The 22,354-nt window shown below is 38.3% G+C and overlaps 1 protein-coding gene across 16 annotated transcripts in view; it reads left to right on the top strand.

Annotated features, from left to right (window-relative positions):
- LOC139129591 (roundabout homolog 1-like) overlaps positions 1-22,354 on the top strand; it is a 364,964-nt gene that overhangs the window by 277,012 nt on the left and 65,598 nt on the right. The window contains exon 1 of one of the 16 annotated variants that reach the window (XM_070695249.1): positions 20,513-20,899. The exons of 13 other annotated variants lie outside the window; for them this stretch is intronic. In XM_070695249.1, the coding sequence (XP_070551350.1) occupies positions 20,842-20,899 (58 nt within the window). In that variant the 5' untranslated portion in view covers positions 20,513-20,841. Of the gene's footprint in view, positions 1-20,512; positions 20,900-22,354 lie in introns of those variants that run through there. 2 more of the 16 variants (XM_070695253.1, XM_070695251.1) reach the window with 2 other exon arrangements.

The following is a 22,354-nucleotide window of genomic DNA, read 5'->3' as shown; positions in this document are numbered from 1 at the left end:
GTCAGTCTCTTCCGTGTATCCTATTTCCTTTCCAGGATCCTTTCAGCATCTTATCCCATTGCCTTCATAATTCCGTGTTCTGTTTTCTGCTACATTTGCAAATGTCATTCTTGCTTCCTAAGATATTTGTAACAAATCAATTTAACTTCTGTATGAATAATATAAAAGCACAAAAACAGTAACATATTGTATCAAATATTGTCTCACATTTTGTCTTTGAAAACTACATTGTAGCAACTTCTGATGTCTTCTGTAGTGATTTTGTGTAGCAATCTGGCTAACTTCCCTTAGTTGATTTCTACTGGAGAATGTAAAAATACCTGGTATTCAGCGTGTCAACACAGCTTCTATGTGAATAATTTACGTGTCTCTGAATAATTCTGAGGAAAGTAATGTGCTTATATCATGTGCGAAAAAAATCCTTGTGCTTCAAAGACTCAAGGCATTACACCATGTTCCAGGACGCAAGTCAGATGATAGTATTGGTTTTTTGCAGCATAAAAAGTACTAGAGGAGAAAGATTGGCGAGCAAAGCTTACTGTTTCGTTAAGAAAATTTCAAAAAGGAGAAAAAAAATGCATCCAGTAATGAACAGAGATTCCTAAAATTGCAAAATAATATTTTCCCGAGTTTGGTTTGATTTGGGTAATCTGTGAAAGTGTCTTGGCTTGAGAAAGTATCAATTTAGCTATTCCCCTGTATTCATCGGGCCTTCATTGGCTGGATATATGTACTGCCCGGTGAGAAATTGTCGTTAAAATGGTTACGGCGGGAGTTTTACCGGAACAGTGAGATTTCCCTGGTGGGTGCGGTGGCGGAATGGCTTTGATCAATTCTCCCCAATATTGATCAATTGAATTTTTCAGGCTCGGTATCACGTAGGTGTTAATTTTGAGGATTTCTATTGGCCGGTAAGTGGAGGGAATATAATCGGCCAATTTGGGAGAAAAGTATGGGAATTAATTACCTTGCAGAACTATGGGCAAGCTGGGTTTTCAAATTGCAAATACACGGCAACGGCTCTTTTTTAAAAGAAGTTCGTTCCCGCACAGCTACTTTGAAAGTTAACCAGCAGTGTTTTCACTTCAATCCGCCCGCGACAAATCAAGGTGCTCAGTGTTTTTCAAGTCGCAATCCATGCAAACTGTGATAACAAGACTGGGATAACTACATTACTGTTTCCCTTGCTTGTACTTTCAAATGACCAGCGGCAGTGCAGGATAAAGAGAAATTCCGCCTCCCCCAAAACACATCCTAAATTACGCCCCCTTCCTCTAAATTTGTTCTCTAAAAGACTGATTTACTCAGAATTAACCATTGCTTTCAGGCCATGTTTAACATGACTACATCTCTATCTCAAATATGATGAAATTTTACCCTCTGTCTTCTTTATAGTCTGCATGCGACCGTCAGTGAAAGATAAAAAACTTCTTCCAACCGTCATCTGATAGACTTCTTTATTGGTGGATGTAATTATCAGGCAGGAAAAAACAATTCTGCTCTAAAATTAACCTCTAAATATTTCAGAAATTTTTTGGAAAGTAGCAATTTGTTGTTTAAAAAATCGTTATGAAAATTCTGTTTACTGAAAGGCATTAACTGTTGACATCTTCCGTATCATCTTTTCCATCAAACAGAAACATTAATTCTGAATTTTGGTGATTATTTTTTTTTTGGAAAGTCGACTTCTTTCCATGGCAGTGAGTGCATATTGAATTCCAGGTATATTTATGTGCTTCCATTGTGTGCCCTTTACCTTGCTATCCCAGAATGCAAAATGCACCAAAGGGTAAATTTGCTCTGTCTTCCTGGGTAATTTTCAACCAAGTGTGAAGTCAAGCCGTGCAGCTGTGCAACCCTTAGCAGCTGCTTCTCCGTTTCCGTCAATTTTCTCCTCTTTCTTTTTTTCCTTCAATTCCGTGGCAATTAAGAGCGGGAGGTCTTTGACTGGAAGGTGATGACTTTGACAAAACAACATGAACGTGTGAAAATATCCTCCAAGGTAGTACTGGTCATGGCTGTTTAGCAGATGTGAAGGAAGTCTATAGCAACCATGTGGGGGAATAAAAACAGTAACAAAGAGTATAGGAAGGATGTTGAGTATTGACATTTGTGGTGGAGAATACATACTAAATATTTTAGGTTTGAAAAATCTCTTAACAATTGATATGCACAATAGTTCTCGCTACTCACGGTGGTACATATATTTTTACTCAATGACAAGCCTAGTGGCTTGTGGATCTGACAACCACTGTAGTGAAAACTGAAGAATAGAGGGCACACACAACAAATATGCGTATCCTTGCTATGCTAGGGGGTCATTAGTTGCTTCTCAAATCTAGGGAGGCCCCCTAAGAAGCCTTATTGTTTCCATCCTATTGATTGGACCCCAGTGTTCACTTGAGACACCTGGTTAGTGATTTGCCAGTGTTCAACCATGACAGTGGCGAGCTTCTACACTTCACACAGGGTGTGATACATGTATGTGTACCATAGAGGTGTGATACATGGATGTGTACCATAGAGGTGTGATACATGTATGTGTACCATAGAGGTGTGATACATGGATGTGTACCATAGAGGTGTGATACATGTATGTGTACCATAGAGGTGTGATACATGGATGTGTACCACAAAGCACAGATATTCACAAGGGGACTTACATTTATGCATGTGTTCAGTATATATGTACGTGGAAACACACACAGAATATAAAGTCATTATTCGTGAGCAAAAGTTGCGTGGTTGAGAAAAAATAGTTCTGTACAATTATTCCAAATGTGATAATATTACTGGATTGGTAGAAAGGGATGGAGGGGTTTTGGAGTTTAGGGTATTGAGATGATTTCAAATGTTTTGTAGCCCCTCCCCCTCCCCCATGGTTGAAAGATATAAATGGAAGAAGAAGAGATTGAAAAACAGGGTTGGAAATAACATCTAACAGAAAGAGTGAGGTTGTTGATAAAAAGCGTGGGCAAGGTTTACAATGTATCTAATGGAAAATCTTGAAGATTTTTGAATGCAGTCTTTGAAAAAGATAAATCTTGTGATGGGACTAGAACGTGCAGGTGTAGTGTTCAGATAACATGCATATATGTATGAACACGCACATTGTTATTATTACAAATTGAATCTCTGATGTTCCTAATGAAATCCACGCATTGTCAGCTACTACGGCGGGGTCGTAAGTGCGTCACCATGGTGACTTCATGGGTGACCCTTGCCAAATAATACCGTAATGGAATTACTGACACTTTTGGAAACATGTCACCGTGGCAACCTCTGGATTAGGTCATTTGGACAGGTAATTCCCGGCTCTCTCTATTCAGAACGGAATCATTTTCTTGTGGCGGGTTCACTGCGTATGATAATGGCAAACAGGTGGAAAAAGTATTACGGATAAGCGGTTTCTGTTCGTCAGAAACTTTGAAAGGGAAATGAAACGGCGTGGGAAGGCATATGGCGTCATAGACCCAACCACAAACAAGAAAACTTTAAATCCATGTACAATTGAAAAAACTGATGATAAACGTGAAATTTTGAAGAAAAAGAGACTATTCCTGAAGTTGAGTTGAGTACAGATGATGGATGCAGTGTTAGCTGCAAAACTTGCTCTACCTGCGGATCAACATATTCATAATTCATGGAAGATGCAGATCGCTGTAGAAATTAGGCAAATTGCCAACACATTCGCAACAGAACCAGCCAAATGTTACTTCGAAAATTGTGACAAATTGTCGACGAGAATGAGCCAAGATTAATCAGACAAAGCCTTCGGGAACAATTCATGCAATTTAAATGATATAACACCCTTTCTGTCATTTAGAACAAATTTCTATTTTGCATCATTAGCGAAAAAAGTTAGTCCAGGGAGAGACTAGGAATAAGGTTGTTTGAAATCAGGAAAGGCATTTTAAAATTGAAAGACATAAGCTTCATTCTGTGATCAAGGTAAATCTACAGTCTCCTCTGTGATGATCAAGAATAAAAATCAACGGTCAATGATGTGAAAGTATAGAACAAAGATATGTGAGAGAGTTTTTAAAACCTGTCCTACAGCCTCCCCCCCCCCTAAATGTATCAGTTTCTCGCAACTTGTATTTATATCTGATTCATGAGCTGCGTAATCAGTTAATGTTTCGACAGATACCTGTGTTTCACTTTGTGACAAAAAAGCTGATCTCTGCGGAGATAAATGATTTACAACTTTACTTTTACGCGAGGGGATATTAAGTTTGATGCTTGTCGCGTGCCCACACAGAATGGAAGCATTGACATTCGGGGAAAAAGTCTGATTCGATATGAGATTTATATCATCGCAAATTTGAGTCTTTTCCTGGAACAGTTCAGACCACAAAAAGAATTTAATATGCTTTCTTATCAGTTGGGATAGATCAGGGGTGATAGGAGATCTACTTTAATAAAGTAGATTGTTGCGGTGTGCATCCATTATCTTTGAGATGAGTCTTCCCTTATCTGTGTGTGTGTGTGTGGGTAGACTTCGGCAGCCAGCTCTGTCCAATAAAGCCATTGTTTCCAACCTGCTGACGAGGAAATGAGGCAAGACCGAGCAATTCACAGCTAAAATTTTTCATTAAAATGGCAAGTGCGACGTCGCTGCGGACGGGAAGCAGATTTTCCAGCGTGATATTAGGCCTGGCATCCCAAGTGAGATCCAGTTTTGTACAGCGTTGATGGGAATCAGTTCTTGAAAACACGGGTATTGATATCAAAGGGGGATGAGCCGCACGTCAAGATCAGATATCTTTTGTTGTAACCCTGTCAATACGAAATTATGGTATAACCTCCATTGTTTAGGACAACAATGTTGGACCTTTGTAAATGGCCACGGGGGTGGAGGGATAATTAAAGCATTCCCTGGAAATTCAATTACCCTGCCATCCCCGACTGTCACTTTAGTTGAACCATAGTTCTCTCAATGACTTGGTGGCACCTATAATGGGAGGGTATAGAGGGGGGTTAGTAGATGAAATGCCTTGGAGATACAGCTGCCTTCATTTGACGTCATAGTGTACAAAGTTATTTTGGTATAAATTGTGTCAACACAGATGAAATTAAAAATATACAATTTTTTGTTGACTCAAATATTTTTCCTAACTTTTCAACAAGAAATTACAAGAATTCAGAAATTACACGTACAAGACTTGATATTGCTATTTCATAGAAACCTCAGTGTAATGATTGAAACTGTAAAAATTATTTGACAAGGGATTTAATGTAGGCCTGAAGCTGCAACACAGAAAAAGACAGAATTGTCAAATTTTCAGTCGGCGACAGCCAATTCTGCATATGCAGTGCTATATTTAGTAACAAGCCATAGTTCGGCACTATTTCTAATTAGTATCACAATATTATACAACATGAAGTTTGTTTCATAACCCTATCACAAATAATTACAGGGGCGTAAGTCCAGCTACACGATCCAAATCCAAGGAGGTTGTGCAAGATCAGCAACTGAGAGAGTTAACCATAGATTGGTTTTATATTGATATCTTGATTGTGACTCTGTTGCATGTTGAATTGATGTGGCTTGAAGCACTTGTCAGCGTTTTTTTTCGCCCTGTGGCATTCTCATGTGTGATAAATACCGTAAATTAGATCAGGGTTGCTGTTCATTAATGGGGGGGGGGGGGAATCTACAAGTATTAATCATATTTGAAATTGTAATACCCAACCTGTGTTGAACTCGTTCCGTAATCGACGAGGGAACGCGGAAAAATCGGGTACGGGTTGCTGGTCTCAACTCTGCTGTATATTTTTAACCCGACGTGTTTTAATCCTTTGGGTGGCAGATTATGCATTTTGCCTATGATATTGTCAATAATTATACGCTGTTCAAATTGGTCAGCATTGAGTTGCTGAGCCATGTGTATGAGACAAATTTAATTAGTTTGAAAGCATAAAATGTCTGCAGGCCAGCCACACTGTCTACCGTTTATGGACACAGTGTCGGCAAACTTTCTAGAGTGACATATATATATATATTCTGGCAAGTTGCCAAGTGTGCAGAAAACACACTTTAAGTATTGGAAATGTAAATTTTGTCATTAAGAAGTGGCTATTTATCAATGTGTTAATACAAGTGTGATAACATATGGCACGTTTTTGACAGCCTGTTTCACCACTTGAGGGCGCTATAGACAATCCAAGCTTGTCTCTGATAAATGCGAGGGAATGGTGCTGTGTGCCAACTCAATTGTAGAGGGCGAACTAGATTGGCAATCCTCAGTCCTGGCTGTCATCACTATAATTGACATTGACAGTTTTTGTGGTTTAGGTTCTTTGCTCTCCTTTGAAAGTTGTATGATAATTTTTATCCTGTTATTACACCATCAGTTAGGAGAAGTACACGTGCATCTCTCCACCACCTAATTGTATCGAGATTTTTTCATTCTTTTTGATTTCTTTCTTTTAAAAGTTGGAAATGTAATTATTTGACATTATTTATTTACTCATTGATGAAATCTGGCCCACATCAGAGTACCATACAAAACATACCACAAAATGTTCATGAATGTTGTGAGACTGGCAACATCAAGGGGATTCCTCCGACCATCGCTGTACTTTGCTTTGATCTTAGAAATTACAGTCAAACGCTGCCCTCACAGATCTCACAGAGACAGAAAAACGGCAAACAAACTTCCTCTTGCCAGCCATTAAAACTATGATCACTCGCTTTCCCCCCGGGGTATTTTCAAGTGTGAGACAACGTGTGGTATATATCTTAACAGTAAATGAGCACACACCACAGCAATTTAAATCTAACCGAAAGCCCAACAATGGCTCTCTGAAAATTTAGTTAATCAGAGGAAAATTACACAACGCTGCTGTACATGATGACAGCAACATCACAGCATTGTTCGGAAAATCAGATTTAACCAAACTCATTGCTTTTCCATCGGTTTAGTCAGATGAATATGATTTTCATGATTTAATCCTGGTCTAAAAATGTCGTCTTGATTTCTCATAACACTAAAATTGGCCGCCTCAGCATTCGCGCCTTTGGTTTACATTTAAGTCAATTTGTATTATATTGGTAATAAAAAATATATGAAAGAACGTGGGAGACAGAAGATAGGATATGAAAGAAAGACCATGTTAATATCTTTATTTTGGTCTTTTGTACTGAAAAGTAATGAATTCCCAGCGGCACTACTCGGTTATTACTCGGTGCTTTTGTAAATATTTTCAGAAATTGCATACAAATATAACCCAAATTGTTTACAGGAATGTTAAAAACCAATCCGGAATGTTTTAATAGAAGTTGTAAACGCAACCATGAAAATTGATCGCTCTGAGAATGAGATGGTCTTGATAAATGGGAAATATATGCCGGTAGGTTCGGAAAACCTTTACAATTCAGCGTTAGAGCTTCAGTTCAGACTGTGGCAGGTTATGCTGAGATTCTTCAAATTTCAAGAGTTGTAAATTATTTCAGTATAGGCTACACATTCACAACATTAGCAGGGCTCCAAGGGTTGGAATGTGTTTACATAATTCACTTTTAAACTTGTCAGTATAAATAACCGAGAAATCAGTTTCGAACAGGTTTGTTTGTGTCACTCGGCAGCAGCGAGTGTTGTGCACACACACACACACTATCACAGCTGTTGAATGTGGTTTCTGAAAATTTTTCTGTTTTGAGTAATGACTGCGGGTTCAGTAGATAAAGTGAAGAGCAGCGATTGCATAAGTTCTGAAGTGTGGACATGTCTGAAGCCAAATATTTCAAATTTTTGTCACAGTTTACCGTTAGAAGAATGTTCTGATTCAAGCTTTGACAATTAACCCTTTGAGCGCCAAAGTCAATTTTGTGGCCTTCATAAAATATACCCAGTCAAGTTTTTTTCAGATTTTTGCCAAAATTTTGATAAAAAAATGTAGCCAATGACATGTGATATCCATCTGGTCCAAAATCATCAAAATATTTTTAGAAAAATTCATAAAAATTGGTAAAATGTTGCACTAAAATTTTGGTGGGAAAAATGACAGCACTGAAAGGGTTAACTATGTGTATTGCCTTTTCCTGTATAGCAGACCTGCAAGAATGTTTAAAGAACATTGCTTGAACATCCGCACATCTGTACTGATCCGTCACACACTAACTGGCAGCTACATCTGACCTTTGACCCCAACCGTGGTTCCTCCACTCACATTGAGTCGTGGAGACACGGTTTTACGATGACCTCTCGTGACCCACCTTCCGCCATTGAAATTTTAATGTACCGCTACATGTAACAATATACTTTATCACTTACAAGAGAAAGGAGAAAAAATTCTGAGTTTGATTGCAAAGACGTGAAATGAAAATTAATCTCAAATGAAAAAACAGGATGATAATTTCCTGACTGTAACACGTATTCACTGGATCAAACTCTCGTGTTTGGTATAAACATTTTTCAATAAGAGTAGGGGGATTTAAAGTTGATGCTTGGAAAAGATGTGAATATGCTAGGTTTGTATACTGTTCCGGATTTGACAGGAAATGAAATGGGTTGCGTCACAGCTCCTTAAGAAAACTGGGTCTATTGCTGCATGTATAGAAACAAACAATAAACGTGATTTCAAGAAGAGTTTTGTCAAGAAGGGTTTCAATCAGCGACTGTTATGGTTTTTATCCATTACAAGGTCTACTGCTCCGTAAAAAAGTTACAATTACTTTCCACATATTCATAGTGGTAGACATTATCGAGCAAATCTCCAATACGAAACTACACAGATGTACATGTACCACACATGTAATGGTATAAGGGATATGAATTCATACCAGAAGGTGAACTGTACATACTGAAACATAAAACACTAAAGACGTATACCAGTAGATGTGCTATGCACACAGACATACGTACAAGCAGATACTTACATTTACACACATACCAGTATACCGTAGACACATAGACAGATTAGGCAGACAGACATATGGCATTGTATAGACAGATGTATAGTTCATACATACATAGACAAATGCACTGTAACACACACATACATGTATATACATACATACATACATAAATATGTACATACATACTGGTACACAGACACACATACACAAACAAATATTTTTACATACATATGGTACATGTGTGAACTTTATGTTGTACAATATGGAATACATACAGGTCAACTCAGAAACCATAATAATATTACTGCTATATCCTGTTATTGCTGCACTGTCATGGCAACACCAAGCGTGGGAAAAATGACTTCAAGCACCACCAACATATACATATCCCGGCATACATGTAGCTAGTGTTCATAGTACACTCCACACATACAGACAAGGATGGCACATCCTATATAGATCAGTGTCTGATAATTGACAGTCATTTACCTCTGTTGTCACAACCTTCCCATCACCGTGTGCCATCCACACTGTATTTCATTACTAATAAGGTTTCAAATGCCACAGACTCTGACAGCGTGCTGTCTTTCAAACAAGTCACTTTGTCTCGTCTGGGAAAATTCTCCGCAGAGGAATACTGTGGATATGTAGTCAGGGGGAATATTTCATCCGCTGTTCAGGTACGATGCGTTGGGTGACTGAAATGATCGCGGACAGGCGAGTGACAACTTCTGAACGTGACTTCTCATGAGCGAAAGGTTTTTTTCTTCCAGAAATTCAATTAGGGATGGCGAGTTTGACCACATGTTGTGATGTGTAATGATAGATGGTGCCTGTGACAGGTTCAAGACCCGCCACCCAAACTCAAAACATTTCAGCTCGGCGAAGTTGAAACTCACACACACAGCGAGGTCAGAGGTGAAAATAAATAATCTTCCAAGAGTTGGGTGAGAACGGGGCGACTACAGAAAATTTCTCGTTGGAGGATTTAAGCGCCGGGGCGTGAAATGTGATATGAATGAGTGTAGCGAAAGGCAAGGGTTGGAATGTGGTCTCGTATTAAAGGTGCAGATATGATGATGGCGATACCAGTATGTAATGCAAGTGGTATCGTGGCTATGCTTTGTGTACAGATGTCACAGTCAATAGGTACTGTGAGTAAGACACACAGACAGCCAGGCGTATGTGAGAGTAAAATTCATATAAACAGCCACCAGCCAGGCATACATGAGAGTAAGACGCTCAGACGTACGTGTGTGTAAGACGCACAGACTGCGGGGCGAGGAGCTAGGTTGCCACGGCAGCATCTTTGGAATTTTCTGCGCTTTTCATAATTAAGACGAGTAGGCTGTCTGGTTTCCATGGCAACAGACTTCCTGGAGGGTCATTTGATCGTTCTTCAGGGAGAGGAAGTTTAGAAGATGTTTCCCTGTCATAGTTAAAGTAAACTCTCCTTCTGAAAGTTGACAGTGTGTCTGAACGATAAAAAGAAAATGGATTCCCAGAAGGAACTGATACATGCTTTACATCCCAAATCAATTTATTAACCATGGCAACCACCTTCGTTTGGATGAAATGTACATCAGGCACTTTGAAATATGATGCACATTTATCTCTGATTTTCAAACAATTTTGAAGATTTTGACAATCATTTATTTGCTTGTGTTTTATCTTATAATACCAGTATGGTACACGCATTGCTGGTCAAAGCAAGTACATGTGCTGTGTCTCACCCTGGCTGTTACAGTGCCCATCATAAAATTAAATAGACTCTCAATAATTTGCAGTACGTATTTCTCAAGTGACTCTGGTTCCATTCTCTAGAGTGTATATTTCTTAAAATAAGAAGAGGAAATTTTTCTGGATTTCCTATAATGAGAGTTTTGTTATTGGCTGTCATTTTGTAGCAATAAAAGTGTTATGTAAAAATGTTTTAAGTTTTCTGAAATAACAAGATAAATATAAAAATGATAATAAAAATATCTAGGTATTTCCATAATGTAAAATATAGTCTGCAATTTGTTCATTAAATGACAACTTTTGTTTTGTTTGTAGAAAAATGAGCTGATTTATTTGGTTTGTTTGGGAGTTTAATTTCATTGAGGAAGTTGATCCTTTGAACTTGATACTTTGGGCAGACTATCAACAATATTGCCAGAAAATACACATTGAAACAGTTGAAAAGTGAAAATTTGAATGTTCATCTACCCTGAGAAATCCTTTGCCGTCTTCCGAACTCTTTAGATTCGGCGCTGTTTGCGAGAGATCTTTTCAGAAAGTTCACAAACGCAGGAAATGTTGTTGGACTGGACGTACAAAGCAAGGAGACACGAACAAAGCCACACAAAGTAAGAGTATCAGCCTTCAGTGGCTAATTCCCCAGTTGTTCATCCACTGCAAGGCCGCTATACCTAATCCAATAGCCCGTAACTTGATACCATAATTACACCGCTCCAAAAGAAATCATTGAATGCCAAAATTGTTACAATGTTTCCAACAGCTGTGAGGTGGTCTGCGCTTGTGGGTTTGGTGTAGCCTATAGGAACTGCTAATTAATTTCTCATTTTACAAAATAATCATTTTTAAACTGATCGACATAGTTGTCAGATTTCTGTAGCAACCGTAGAAGAAAACAGTTCCTTGAGAAGGATTTAAAATCAATTCTTTTTCGTATCTTTTCCCTTTTTTTTCCCATCGTTCACACCTGAAGGCAACCTCCCAGCTAGGATGAACCCCAAGACTGTTAATTGTCAGGATACTTTCAGGGTCGCCTTATTGGAAAACAATTTTGAACTGGGGAGGAATGTTAATACCCCAACGCTGTAGGCTTGTGCGGAACGTTTGTTGACTTGGGTCACTTCCCAGGAATTCACATAATTTACACCCTTCAAAAAAAACCTTTTTTTTAAGTTCCTCTGATTTCTTTCGACTTGTTTTTTGCTTTGAGGAGCTTTATTACTGCTTGTAGCTATCAGTCTATATTTTTAATGTATTCTGTGTCACATCATGTACAGATCACCACACAATAAATTAAGACATTACGTTTGATAATATTTCATTACTTTTATTCCATAAGCGGCTTGCACATTCCTTTTCTCCCTGAATAAGTTGATTCAGAATTACAAAATAGAGACCTTGCCAACACAAACAATTTTGTTATTATTGACATGCAACAGTATTATTGACAAGTGATTTCTCTTCTCCACTGAAATTAACTGTTCAACAATAACATTGGACATCATTACATACCGTATATTGCTTTGTTGACGAGTTGAGTACTTGGTATTTCAACTGACATGGTTATGGGAGTGAAAACAAGAAACTGTTTTTCGCAAACAGGAACAAGAAATGACAGGAAAACACGTTGAAAAGTAAAGCTAATGAAGCTTGTACATATAGCACACAATTAATGACAGAAAGGTACTAATTGTGTTCCTCATTGGCAGTCGACGTCGGACCCTCACAGGCGCCTGCCATCATTTTGCCGAGTGAGCTAGATTTAATCGCTAATGAGATTTGATGAAGAATGCAAACAGAATCAAATTGATGATCTCCATTGTTCTACAGACATCCAGAGCTGAATTCCTTGATTAGAAGCGACTGTCGTCGTGAGGGCGAAACAATTTCTGCTTTTTTTTTTGTGCCGTTGTCATAGTGATACCACATTGTTAGTTGGCACACACAGAGACACACGCACGCCTCCAGTGAGTTTTTCTCATTTGCCGTAATTTATGTGTTTACTGAAATAGCTCATGAATGACACCCCGAAAACTTTGCAGCTCACCTACCCATCGGAACAACCTTACCTTGCTGTAGGGAAGGCCTACATAACAAAGACAGTCTCATATATCAGACCGCTCTCAGACAAAACCAAGTACCTTAAGACAATCAGACCGAAGCCGATCGGAAATTTCAAATCCCCTGTTTTGCAAATAAGCAGCCACTATGTCTACAATTTTCAGCCTGACCAGCTCCCCCTCTCTCTCTTGTCATACCCCAGCACCTCCACTGAATCTGAAGCACTCCATCAAAAGTCATTGACCTTGACCAGACTTCCTGCAAGAGGGCAGTCTCTCTCTTTGTTTGCTTGTTTACTCATCCTTTCACATTGCTCCTTATCAGCTGATTTTGATAGAGTGCAGTGGGTATATTTTTATCTCCTCATCCACTCACTCTCTTTTCGGGATGTATTTGTCCTCCGTCATGTCATCAAGTGTTTGATTGCCAAGCGTAATTTGTTACACTTGGTTGGCTCGTATTTGTGCAGTTGTCTCCTCAGCTCCCCCGATGACCTCTCGTTGTGTGGCCCGTATGGCGGCATTTTTGCGGACACGATCTAATAAGGTACTCCTGAGACTCAGCATTCCCTGTCAACTCAAGTTGTTGAAACTTCCTCAGAATTTTTTTTTCACTTTGTCCGGTTTCAAATTCTGCGATCGTTTCGGTTGAAGTGGGTGGGTTGGCCAGTTTCAGTCATCTGCAACATCTCAGAGATACCCGGCACTTGTCTGCACGTCTGATGTGACTGGCTGATATCTGATGATGTCGACAAAGGGTTCTTCCCGGCATTTCCATATTGTTGCAGGGCTCAGTAGTCTTATATCCTCATCACATTTAATGAGCCCAATTAGAACGTCATATATTGCTTGCAAAAGGTGATAAAAAAGCATGCCCTTTCACTTTATTGTGTTTAACTCCCCCTTTCAGCAAAGTGATTCGTTCCAAAATCCCATGACTGCCCATGGTGTGGTAGGATCCATTTCAAGTTAATCAAGGGATAGGTAAGGGCCAAAACGAACAGGGAGGATGTTAAGTGGAGATGAGAGATGTTAGAAGAGGAAAGATGGGGAGGTGGTACATGTATCCCTTCTGAGTGCATACATGTATAGGAACAAAATTTTGTCATGAAGTTGACTATGGAAATATATAATCTCTGAAGTTCAAAGTTAATAAAATTATTTTTGCTGACAAAGGAACTTCATTCTCTGTTTTCAACGTAAAATATTATAATAGTTGCATTGTTTGTAGGGTAAAATCTTGAACAACTGCTTGTACCTGGTCTTAAAATTTGTTTGGGAAGTACAAAGAAAGCAGTATGACAAGAGAAATCTTGTGTGGATCGCACTGGTGTTTGCTATGTGCAATTATAAATAGCTTATAAGCTTTTCAATGATACAGGCTGATCTTGTACTCTTGTAAGTGGTATGCTTCATGTTTTTCTATGGGGAATACAGCTCTACCGCACAATAACCTAAATATGGTTTGGGACCCCACATGCTACAAAGTGAAATCCTTGAAGCAGGGCTAAACAGTGCAATGCTTCCAAAACAAACTCTTGAAGCGAAACACATTCCTGTTTTCCCAAAAAATGTGATCCTTCCCGCGGCACACACATTTTGGTTGGTTGAAGTTTATGAAGTCAGCGTACTAGAAGTGCATTAAAGTGCTGATATTTTGTTCAGGAACTTGAATGCTCAAGAAAATGACCCTAACAGTATACGGTGAATTATAATTGGCTGAAAGTAAATCTACCAATTGATCATCCCTTCCCTACTGAAATTAAGTGTATGTACAATGTATGCTCCAGAAGTTACGGTCCTGTACCATTGTATTTTTAGTCACTGTTCCTCGAAAATTAGCTGAAACCTTAGACGCAATTGTTATTGCCATCGAATTACTAGGACTAACCACCAGGGTAATATTTCTAAACACTGTGTGTCGACATAAAATATATAATTTTCTAAACACTGCGTGTCTGTATAAAACAAAGCCTTTGAATTGACCCTCCGTGCAGGGAGCAAAGTAGAGGTAGGAGTCGAAAAATAGAGCACAGGTTGTGACAACAATGGGTGCTCTATGATGTATATGAGCCATTGTTGAATTCAGTGGAAACGGCCAAGTTGTTTTGAACTTTCAACTTCCGCCAAAAGAGAAGAAAAACAAGGGGTCGTCTTCTCGCAAATTGGCAATTATCATGTTTGTTATTTCTGCAGCCAGTATGGTCCCGTATTTTTTTCACAAAGCTCAGTAAACGAAAAAACAATTCATTTCAACAAGTAAGCAAAATAAATTAACTGGGTGCCCTGAAGTGTGGACTTAACTTGAGGAAGCCATGATGTTCACACTGCTTTCCCCAGCTGTTCACAGCAGAGCGTGATTCGAAAACTACACGAATTTTGCCAGCAGCCATGTTTTGGGTGTTGTGTTTCACAGCGAGCCCCAATCATGACAAACTCATTTCTTTGTTTGCCAACTCAGTTCAGCATGAAACCTTCCCTTTTTCCAGTTAGTCTTTGATTGATCAGCCGCCAAAATCAACCGCAAGTGTTTTCTAACCAGAAGCCAGGCCACCAGTCTAGTTTTTTTTTCTGCTACCCATGACATGTTAATTACTTGTTTTCCTAACCAGTTTGTTGCTTGAAACCATCCTCTTAACATATTATCCAAATGCTCCACAAACAGTCTTGTGAAGTACTGTAAGTCAACTGCAATGAAATATCAAATTTCCAGGCTCTCGATTTCAAAAGACATTTTACATTTACCAAAATGACATTGACCTTTGCAAATGCCATCAACAAAACGTATAATTTTTTTGTTTATCTTTGTCTATACACTGGCAGTAATGTTCTCTATTCACAACCTCCCAAATCTTTTTGAAACAGATTTGCTCAAGCTGTGACCACAAATCAACTCTTCCTGTCAGCTCTCCCAGTTTTGCATTAATCTGCAATCTTCAAGAATATTCTGTAGCACAGGAACTTCTCCCATTTTCTCTCACACTTCTGCTTTCAATCAGTCAGTCCCAGATTCATAGCCATTGGCCATGTTGATTTTTAGTTCTGCAAAGTGTATCTCAGCCATGCCAAGCAGTTTCACTGTTTATGGAAGTGATAAACAGAAATTTGTACAAGTGTTTTATGTATCAACAAGATTCAGTTTGTGATCACACGCTTATTTGGAGCAATATATTGAAGTTGCAAGACTTATCCTTTATATTCTTTACAGAGAAGGAATCATCTACTTTGAACTTTTTCCAAAGTATGACTTTCTCACAAAGATGGTAATGTGTTAGGTAAAAATGAAGTAAACTGTATCAATCTACTGTACAGTGTAACTTTTTTCAGAGGTGTGACCTTTGACCTCACGAAAGATGGCAACATGTTAGGTAAAAATGAAGTAAACTTTCACCCATTTATGGTTCATTGACCTCTTCTAATAAAATTTTGTTGCCTGTCATGTAGAAATTGTTACATGTACTGAATTTTGTATCATGATAAGGTGAATACCGGTATATGAAAACATTTTGCACATTCATTATTTATCACTAGAAATGCTGTGGTCTGTTTTCATTAAATACTTGATACAGGTTTCCAGGCTTTCATTTGCTTGCAGGTTTTTGGAGATTGTGCGTGGGAAACAAGAGAGAAAGAGCTTATAAAGTTTCTGATTACTTGAAATCAAATTGTCTGTATACTAGTACGTATGTCTGGTATGGCTTTTGTAAATGTTTTTGAAAACTTTGCAGTTTTTGTGTAAACACGAAAGATGTGTAATTTCTCCCTTTACCAAGTTGTACTTTTAGACCACCGTACACGTGTGGCATGTAAGTAAACAGCCTGTGTTTTCTGTAGGGTATATTGAAGTGTAGAGACAGGTTTTTCTTTCACGAGAACCATTGTTGTACTAAATGTCATAATATATCACAGAAACTCTTCGTCTTAAACAATTGTTATTAACGACAAGTACTTTTAATATATTTTGAATTTTCCATCTTGATGGTGCTTCTGCCAGGAGATTGCTGAAAAAAATCCAAGATGTATAAATCCAAGATGTATAAACAATACATCCATAGAAACGTGCAGGTAACAGAATTACATAACTCCATTGTTGATTGTTGCGGTTGATGTCAACAAGCTGCAGGAATAACAAACAGAAAGCAACAGTTAAACTTCCCTATAAAATGTTCGTACAGAGTCAACAAGGGGGATTAGTGCCATTTTAACAATAACATTGTGTAAAACAACTTTTGATGTACAGTTATACTGTCGGTGTCTTTGTCGGCCATCTTGTGTCATTCGTAATGAGGCATTATAAACCAAACACACCTGTTAATCACCAAATAACAGGTGGAATGTAATTAGCAAACTTCTTGTTGCCGCAAGATTTTCGTGGTTTTATTAGGACTTCAGATAAAGGAAGGAAAATATTCGTTAAATTCCAATGCAGCAGCAATAAATTAAAGCAACACCCAGCTCAAATTATTCTTATCAACCTTTGTACTTTATTTAGCATTTTTTCACATTGCACAGTTGAGATGGGGTAATAGCATTTATTTTATACTGCTTTTATGAATAACAACTGTTCACAAGATTAAGAGATATACCAGTTTTTGGCATACCATCTTGTAATAAGCAAAACCCTGTTTTTGCAACTGATAGAAACAAACATCTGCATACTCCGAGGTACTGATTGTATAACAATCTGTACAGGCACCTTAAAAATGCAGTCAGTCAAGAAAGACACTGTGTTAGGATTGAGGCTTTTTCAACAACTATCTTTAAAATTGAATTGGACTTCAAAATCTGACTGAGTCACGGTCAGACTGTGTAATCCAGCCAATATGTCACCGCTCCCTGGCAAAGTGATTTGATTTGATGTCAGTGTAGGTGATTGTCCATTTGCTAAATAGAGTAAAATGTATCCATTGTATTGTCAATCCTGGGTACAAATTGATTAAACCCCAGGGAGACATTAACCTTTATTGCCCACTGGGCATTATGGCTTTGCTCATTTGCATATTTACAAGGTTGGAATATAGAACAACATCTCTTCCGCAGCAACTGTGAAGGTGCTTCAGTATACTACCTGTGTTTTTGACCCTCAATGCAATGTTCTGCCATTCTATTTAAACCAAAAATGTACACGTATACAGTAAGACATTTGATTGGCTGATGTAATGACAAATTCTCCCTACGAATGTGAGAGGTGTCGTGACCAGATGCATGCGCCAGAAAATGCATAATCTTTCAGCAAAACTAGCGAATTAGGAACATTTTGTATTGATAAAACAACATCTGCACGTGCAAGTCGGCGCTGTCCTTTGTGTCGAGCGCGGGCATTGGTAAGGCAATATCTGGCTGTTAGCACTGCGCAAATAGTGATACAGTGAAGTGCACAATCATTTTCAATGCAGTCACTTGTTACACTTCAGTGAATGCCAGCATTTGAAACTCATCAATCGCAGGTTACTCTGAGGCCACACTTCACAATGGTCTACTGGCCGTCCATGGTCAATGGAAGTCCAAACCTGTCACGGTCTGAAGGGTTTAATATCTTCCCTGTGCCTTTTCTCCTGAATGCCGATAAATCATGACAGTTTATTTAGAATGTGGAGTTTATAGAAAATGTGTCAACTTACAGTTTCAATCATAACAAACACTGATGACCAGTTGAAGGAACCGTCCTCTGACTGAGCAATATGGAGTTTCGTCTTCTGGCAAATGTTTGTACAAGTTTGATTTGCGAAATCTGATTCGGAAATTTGAGACAAAATTCCATTTATTAATTTGCTTAACACAGTGTAGTCTGAGGTGAGCGTCGCTCTGTCGAGGGAGTACGATATATACTTGTCGTCAAGCTGTGAGGTTTAACGTTTCTTTTAAAGAGCAACTCAGACTACTGGGTGATTTACACTAAAATCTAGCAACTTTACTGGTGATTTAACCAAAATGTAACAACTTTACTGGTGATTTAACCAAAATGTAACAACTTTACTGGTGATTTAAACTAAAATGTAACAACTTTACTGGTGATTTAAAACCAAAATGTAACAACTTTCCTGATGATTTAAACCAAAATGTAACAATTTTACTGATGATTTAAACCAAAATGTAAGAACTTTACTGGTGATTTAAACTAAAATGTAACAACATTAACTTATTTTAACAGAGGTCCTCAGCAAAAACTTGTTGGTCAAGTAATGAAAATAGAATTGACAGATTTCTAAAAGAATGAACACCTGGTTCCTTTGAGCGGCTCAAAGAATTTCTGTTGAAATTCAGGAAATGTCCAGGCTATACAGACGGTGTGAAGAAGTATGTCGGAGATCCATGCTTGAATAGTCCGCCAGCACAGTCCCCCCCTGCTATTTTTACTGAAAGTATTTTCACCGGAGATTTTAAGTTGGAATTTTGTAAATGAGAACGTGGGGGCAAATGACTGTGACGGATTATGGAAGAATGCTTCCTTTCATGAAATATCAAAATTGTCATGAATGTTAAAATAGATCTGGTATGTTGGCAGGTTGAGTGAAAAGGTGACATGCTCCCAGCTATAGTCTTGCTTCACTTTCACTGCCTCTGAACTGTTTCGGCTGAAGTCATTCAGCTTGGCAATTTACAGAATCAGCTCCAACAGGTTAGGTCAGGTCAAAGGGTGGCATTTTTTCCCCCATGTTTAATGAAAGAGGAAATTAGTTTACACGTGTATTTATCAAAGCTGGTCAAATTTGTGTCAAATTTAATACTTACTGCACAGTATTTTGTGTTTCAAAATATTACCCAAAGTGAACAATGACAAAATTAGCAGAAACAATCCCTGCGAAAGATGAAATTTGGTTGAAATCCATGGTGACTGGTTTTTTCCGGGATTTTTGTAGCCATGGGCATGGTAAAGAACCACTTAATATATAACCATCTTTGCAATGCTTGTCTCTGTCAACTTGTTACATCAACCATTCACTGTACAGTTATCAGTACAAAATTTTTAGATGATGTAAAAAGCCCCCAACAGTTTTGTCCATGCTCTTCTTACATGCGTTTATAGTTATAACTACATAATATGCACCGCCATAAAACACCATTTTAATGCTGGCTTTTTGAAATCCAAACAAAAAAATTCTTAATCATGTTATTGGAGCTCCATAATGAAATGAAGGTTTGACAGGAAGGAAACAATACAAAGTCATAAATCATCGTCACAATTAATCTCCTGCATTGTTGAAAATTAATAATTGCTCTCGATCATGGCAGTTATTTTTCTGCATGAGAGATGATGTGAGTTCAGTAATAAGTTTCCATGGTAACACTTTGTTATGGATCCCAGATGTAATGAAATATACAAGAGGCGTTTTGTAGTTCTTGTTCATTGTCTGATAAGACTGTAACAATCACCTTTTTTCACACAAAACCTGATATAAAAAAAGTTTGTACGAATTATAAATAACATCTTTTTAGGTGTTTAGAGAAATTTACACAAAACCGGATGAAAAAAGTTTGTACAAATTATCCCATTTTTGGGGGGTTTTTGAGAAATTTTTCACAAAAATGTATGTTGGTTTTATTCTTTTTCAATATTGAGCACACCTGAATTAAAAAATTAATCAAAGTTTTCCCCTGTGATCTATACCATGTGATTTGCTGTTCAAAGTGTACCGGTATATGAACTCGCATCCGCACATGTGCACACACTTATGTAAAACAAGCCAGTCTCTTTCTCACATTCCACTGGATATCTAAGAGTCAGCAGGTTAGAGTAAGATAAAATCTATTTTGCAGTTTGTGTTTTGATAACTGGGGCCTGTGTTATTCCAGGGAGAAATTCCTTCAGACCCAGAATGCAATGCAAGGGGGGATCAGCCAATTGCAGACAGCTGTGGCAAGCGGTGAAAGTGGCTGAGTGAGTGTGCGATTTGCATACAAAGTACCTTTAGTGATAACAGTCCACTGTGTGTGTGAGTGAGCGTGTGTGTGTAGGCACTAAACACACTCATCCAGACTCTCACTTCATTGAAGTACTTATAAACCCGGCGCTGACAAGCTATCGTCTTCTTTTGAGCCATAAAAAAAGGGAGAACTATACTGTCTGAACTGTCAACACTTTGGATTGTGATAGTGCCGTAGAGCTTGTCAATGACTTTTTGATCGCTGGTACTTTACCCATGGATAACTGCAACTGACTAGAAAACACCCGCCGTTCAAATGGATTTCCACTGGAATTACCGAGGTGGAAGTATTCTCATCCTGGTAATCTTAATTGGTGAGTGATCAACGTTTTTACTGTCGGATTTATGTGTTGGAGCGAAAAAAAAAAACGCCGCTACAGTTGTGTGGTTGGATTAAACATGTATGTGATACTCAGCCGGTAGCATAATGCAAGAGTATTTCAATCGTCACATCAAGGCACTGTTTCTGATAAGTATTATTTTTTATGAGAAAGTCAGATCGGGACGTATAACATGGATGTCACCACTGAATGTGGCGTATTCATTGCTTCTCTCTGCTGGTGTCTCATGTGTTTCCCTCACCGTGAATGATTCAAACTCCAACGTCCAAAACAATTTGAATAGATTGAGAATACACCACTGTGTGGGTGTGATGGCGATTAATGTGAATCATTGAGTATTTTTTAAGTCAATTCTCCCTTTTCGTGTCTTCTAAATCAAGTATGATTGAGTAAAAAGGGCAGTAGCAAAAAGTCAGATACTGTGTCATTGACTGGGATTATATACTCAGCATTGTTTTCTCCAAGATGTTTTCAGTCAGCACTCAAGCTTTAACAGTTTTAAATCCATTTGAAAGAAATTATTCTTGGCAGCCGAGGAGGTATATTAGCATGGATTACAAGTATTGGATGTGAAAATTGAATGTAGCCCAGTGCGTTGCTTGATTGATGATAGATGTTGTAAGTGGGCCCTCGATGATGTCTCACAGGACAGTTGCTGTAAGTGTCATTTATTAAATGGTTTTGATCCCCGCCTGCTCTGGGCCAAAGTATTAGCAGCGATACACAAGACTTGGGACTAACGTCACAGATGGTATTTCTGGCTCCAGGAACTCTTTTTTGAATGTCACTGAGTACCAGGGGGGGAAGAATCTAAAACGGAGTTGCATAATTTTCACTTTTTTTTGCCCGAATGTTCAAATATTTATCGTGAAATTTTACTCAAATTTGACATAAAAAAGCTGTAAATAGTTGTGCCTGAAAACCTTGTTAGAGTTGTATTTCTGCAGGGTGATCTTGGAAGAAAATAAATTTTAGCTTTCTGTGCATGCATGGATTTCACACTGCCAGTGTCTCAAAGTAACAACACAGGGTACATCTCTCTATTCAGCGTTTCTTGATTGTTGCGATCAATAATTTAATAACTTCAATCCCAATAGAGAAAAAGTCTTCCTCTCCGTAGGTACAAAAGATGCAAATTTTTGCCGCTGGCTCTCCAGGTCTGAATACCACATCAGGAAGTTATTCGGAGTCTGGTAATACTTTTTTTTCGGTGTGGTCAATTTTCCCATAAAAATGAGCAGTTGCTGTGAGAGCCGGTCAAGTGTGATGAGGGTTTAACAGTCAGAATGTGAAATGAGATTACTGTGAATTGAGGGACTTTTGAAGTTTCATGGTCATCGTGCGTGAGTTTGAGTTCATTTTCTGTGCCCCATGTACTATGCTCTGAAAGTGCTGAATTTCCACCGATGTATTTGCATAAAGAATGTT

This window comes from Ptychodera flava, chromosome 3, assembly GCF_041260155.1.
Source record: "Ptychodera flava strain L36383 chromosome 3, AS_Pfla_20210202, whole genome shotgun sequence".
NCBI classification, from domain to species: Eukaryota; Metazoa; Hemichordata; class Enteropneusta; family Ptychoderidae; genus Ptychodera; species Ptychodera flava.
This window is presented reverse-complemented; position numbering and strand designations above follow the sequence as displayed.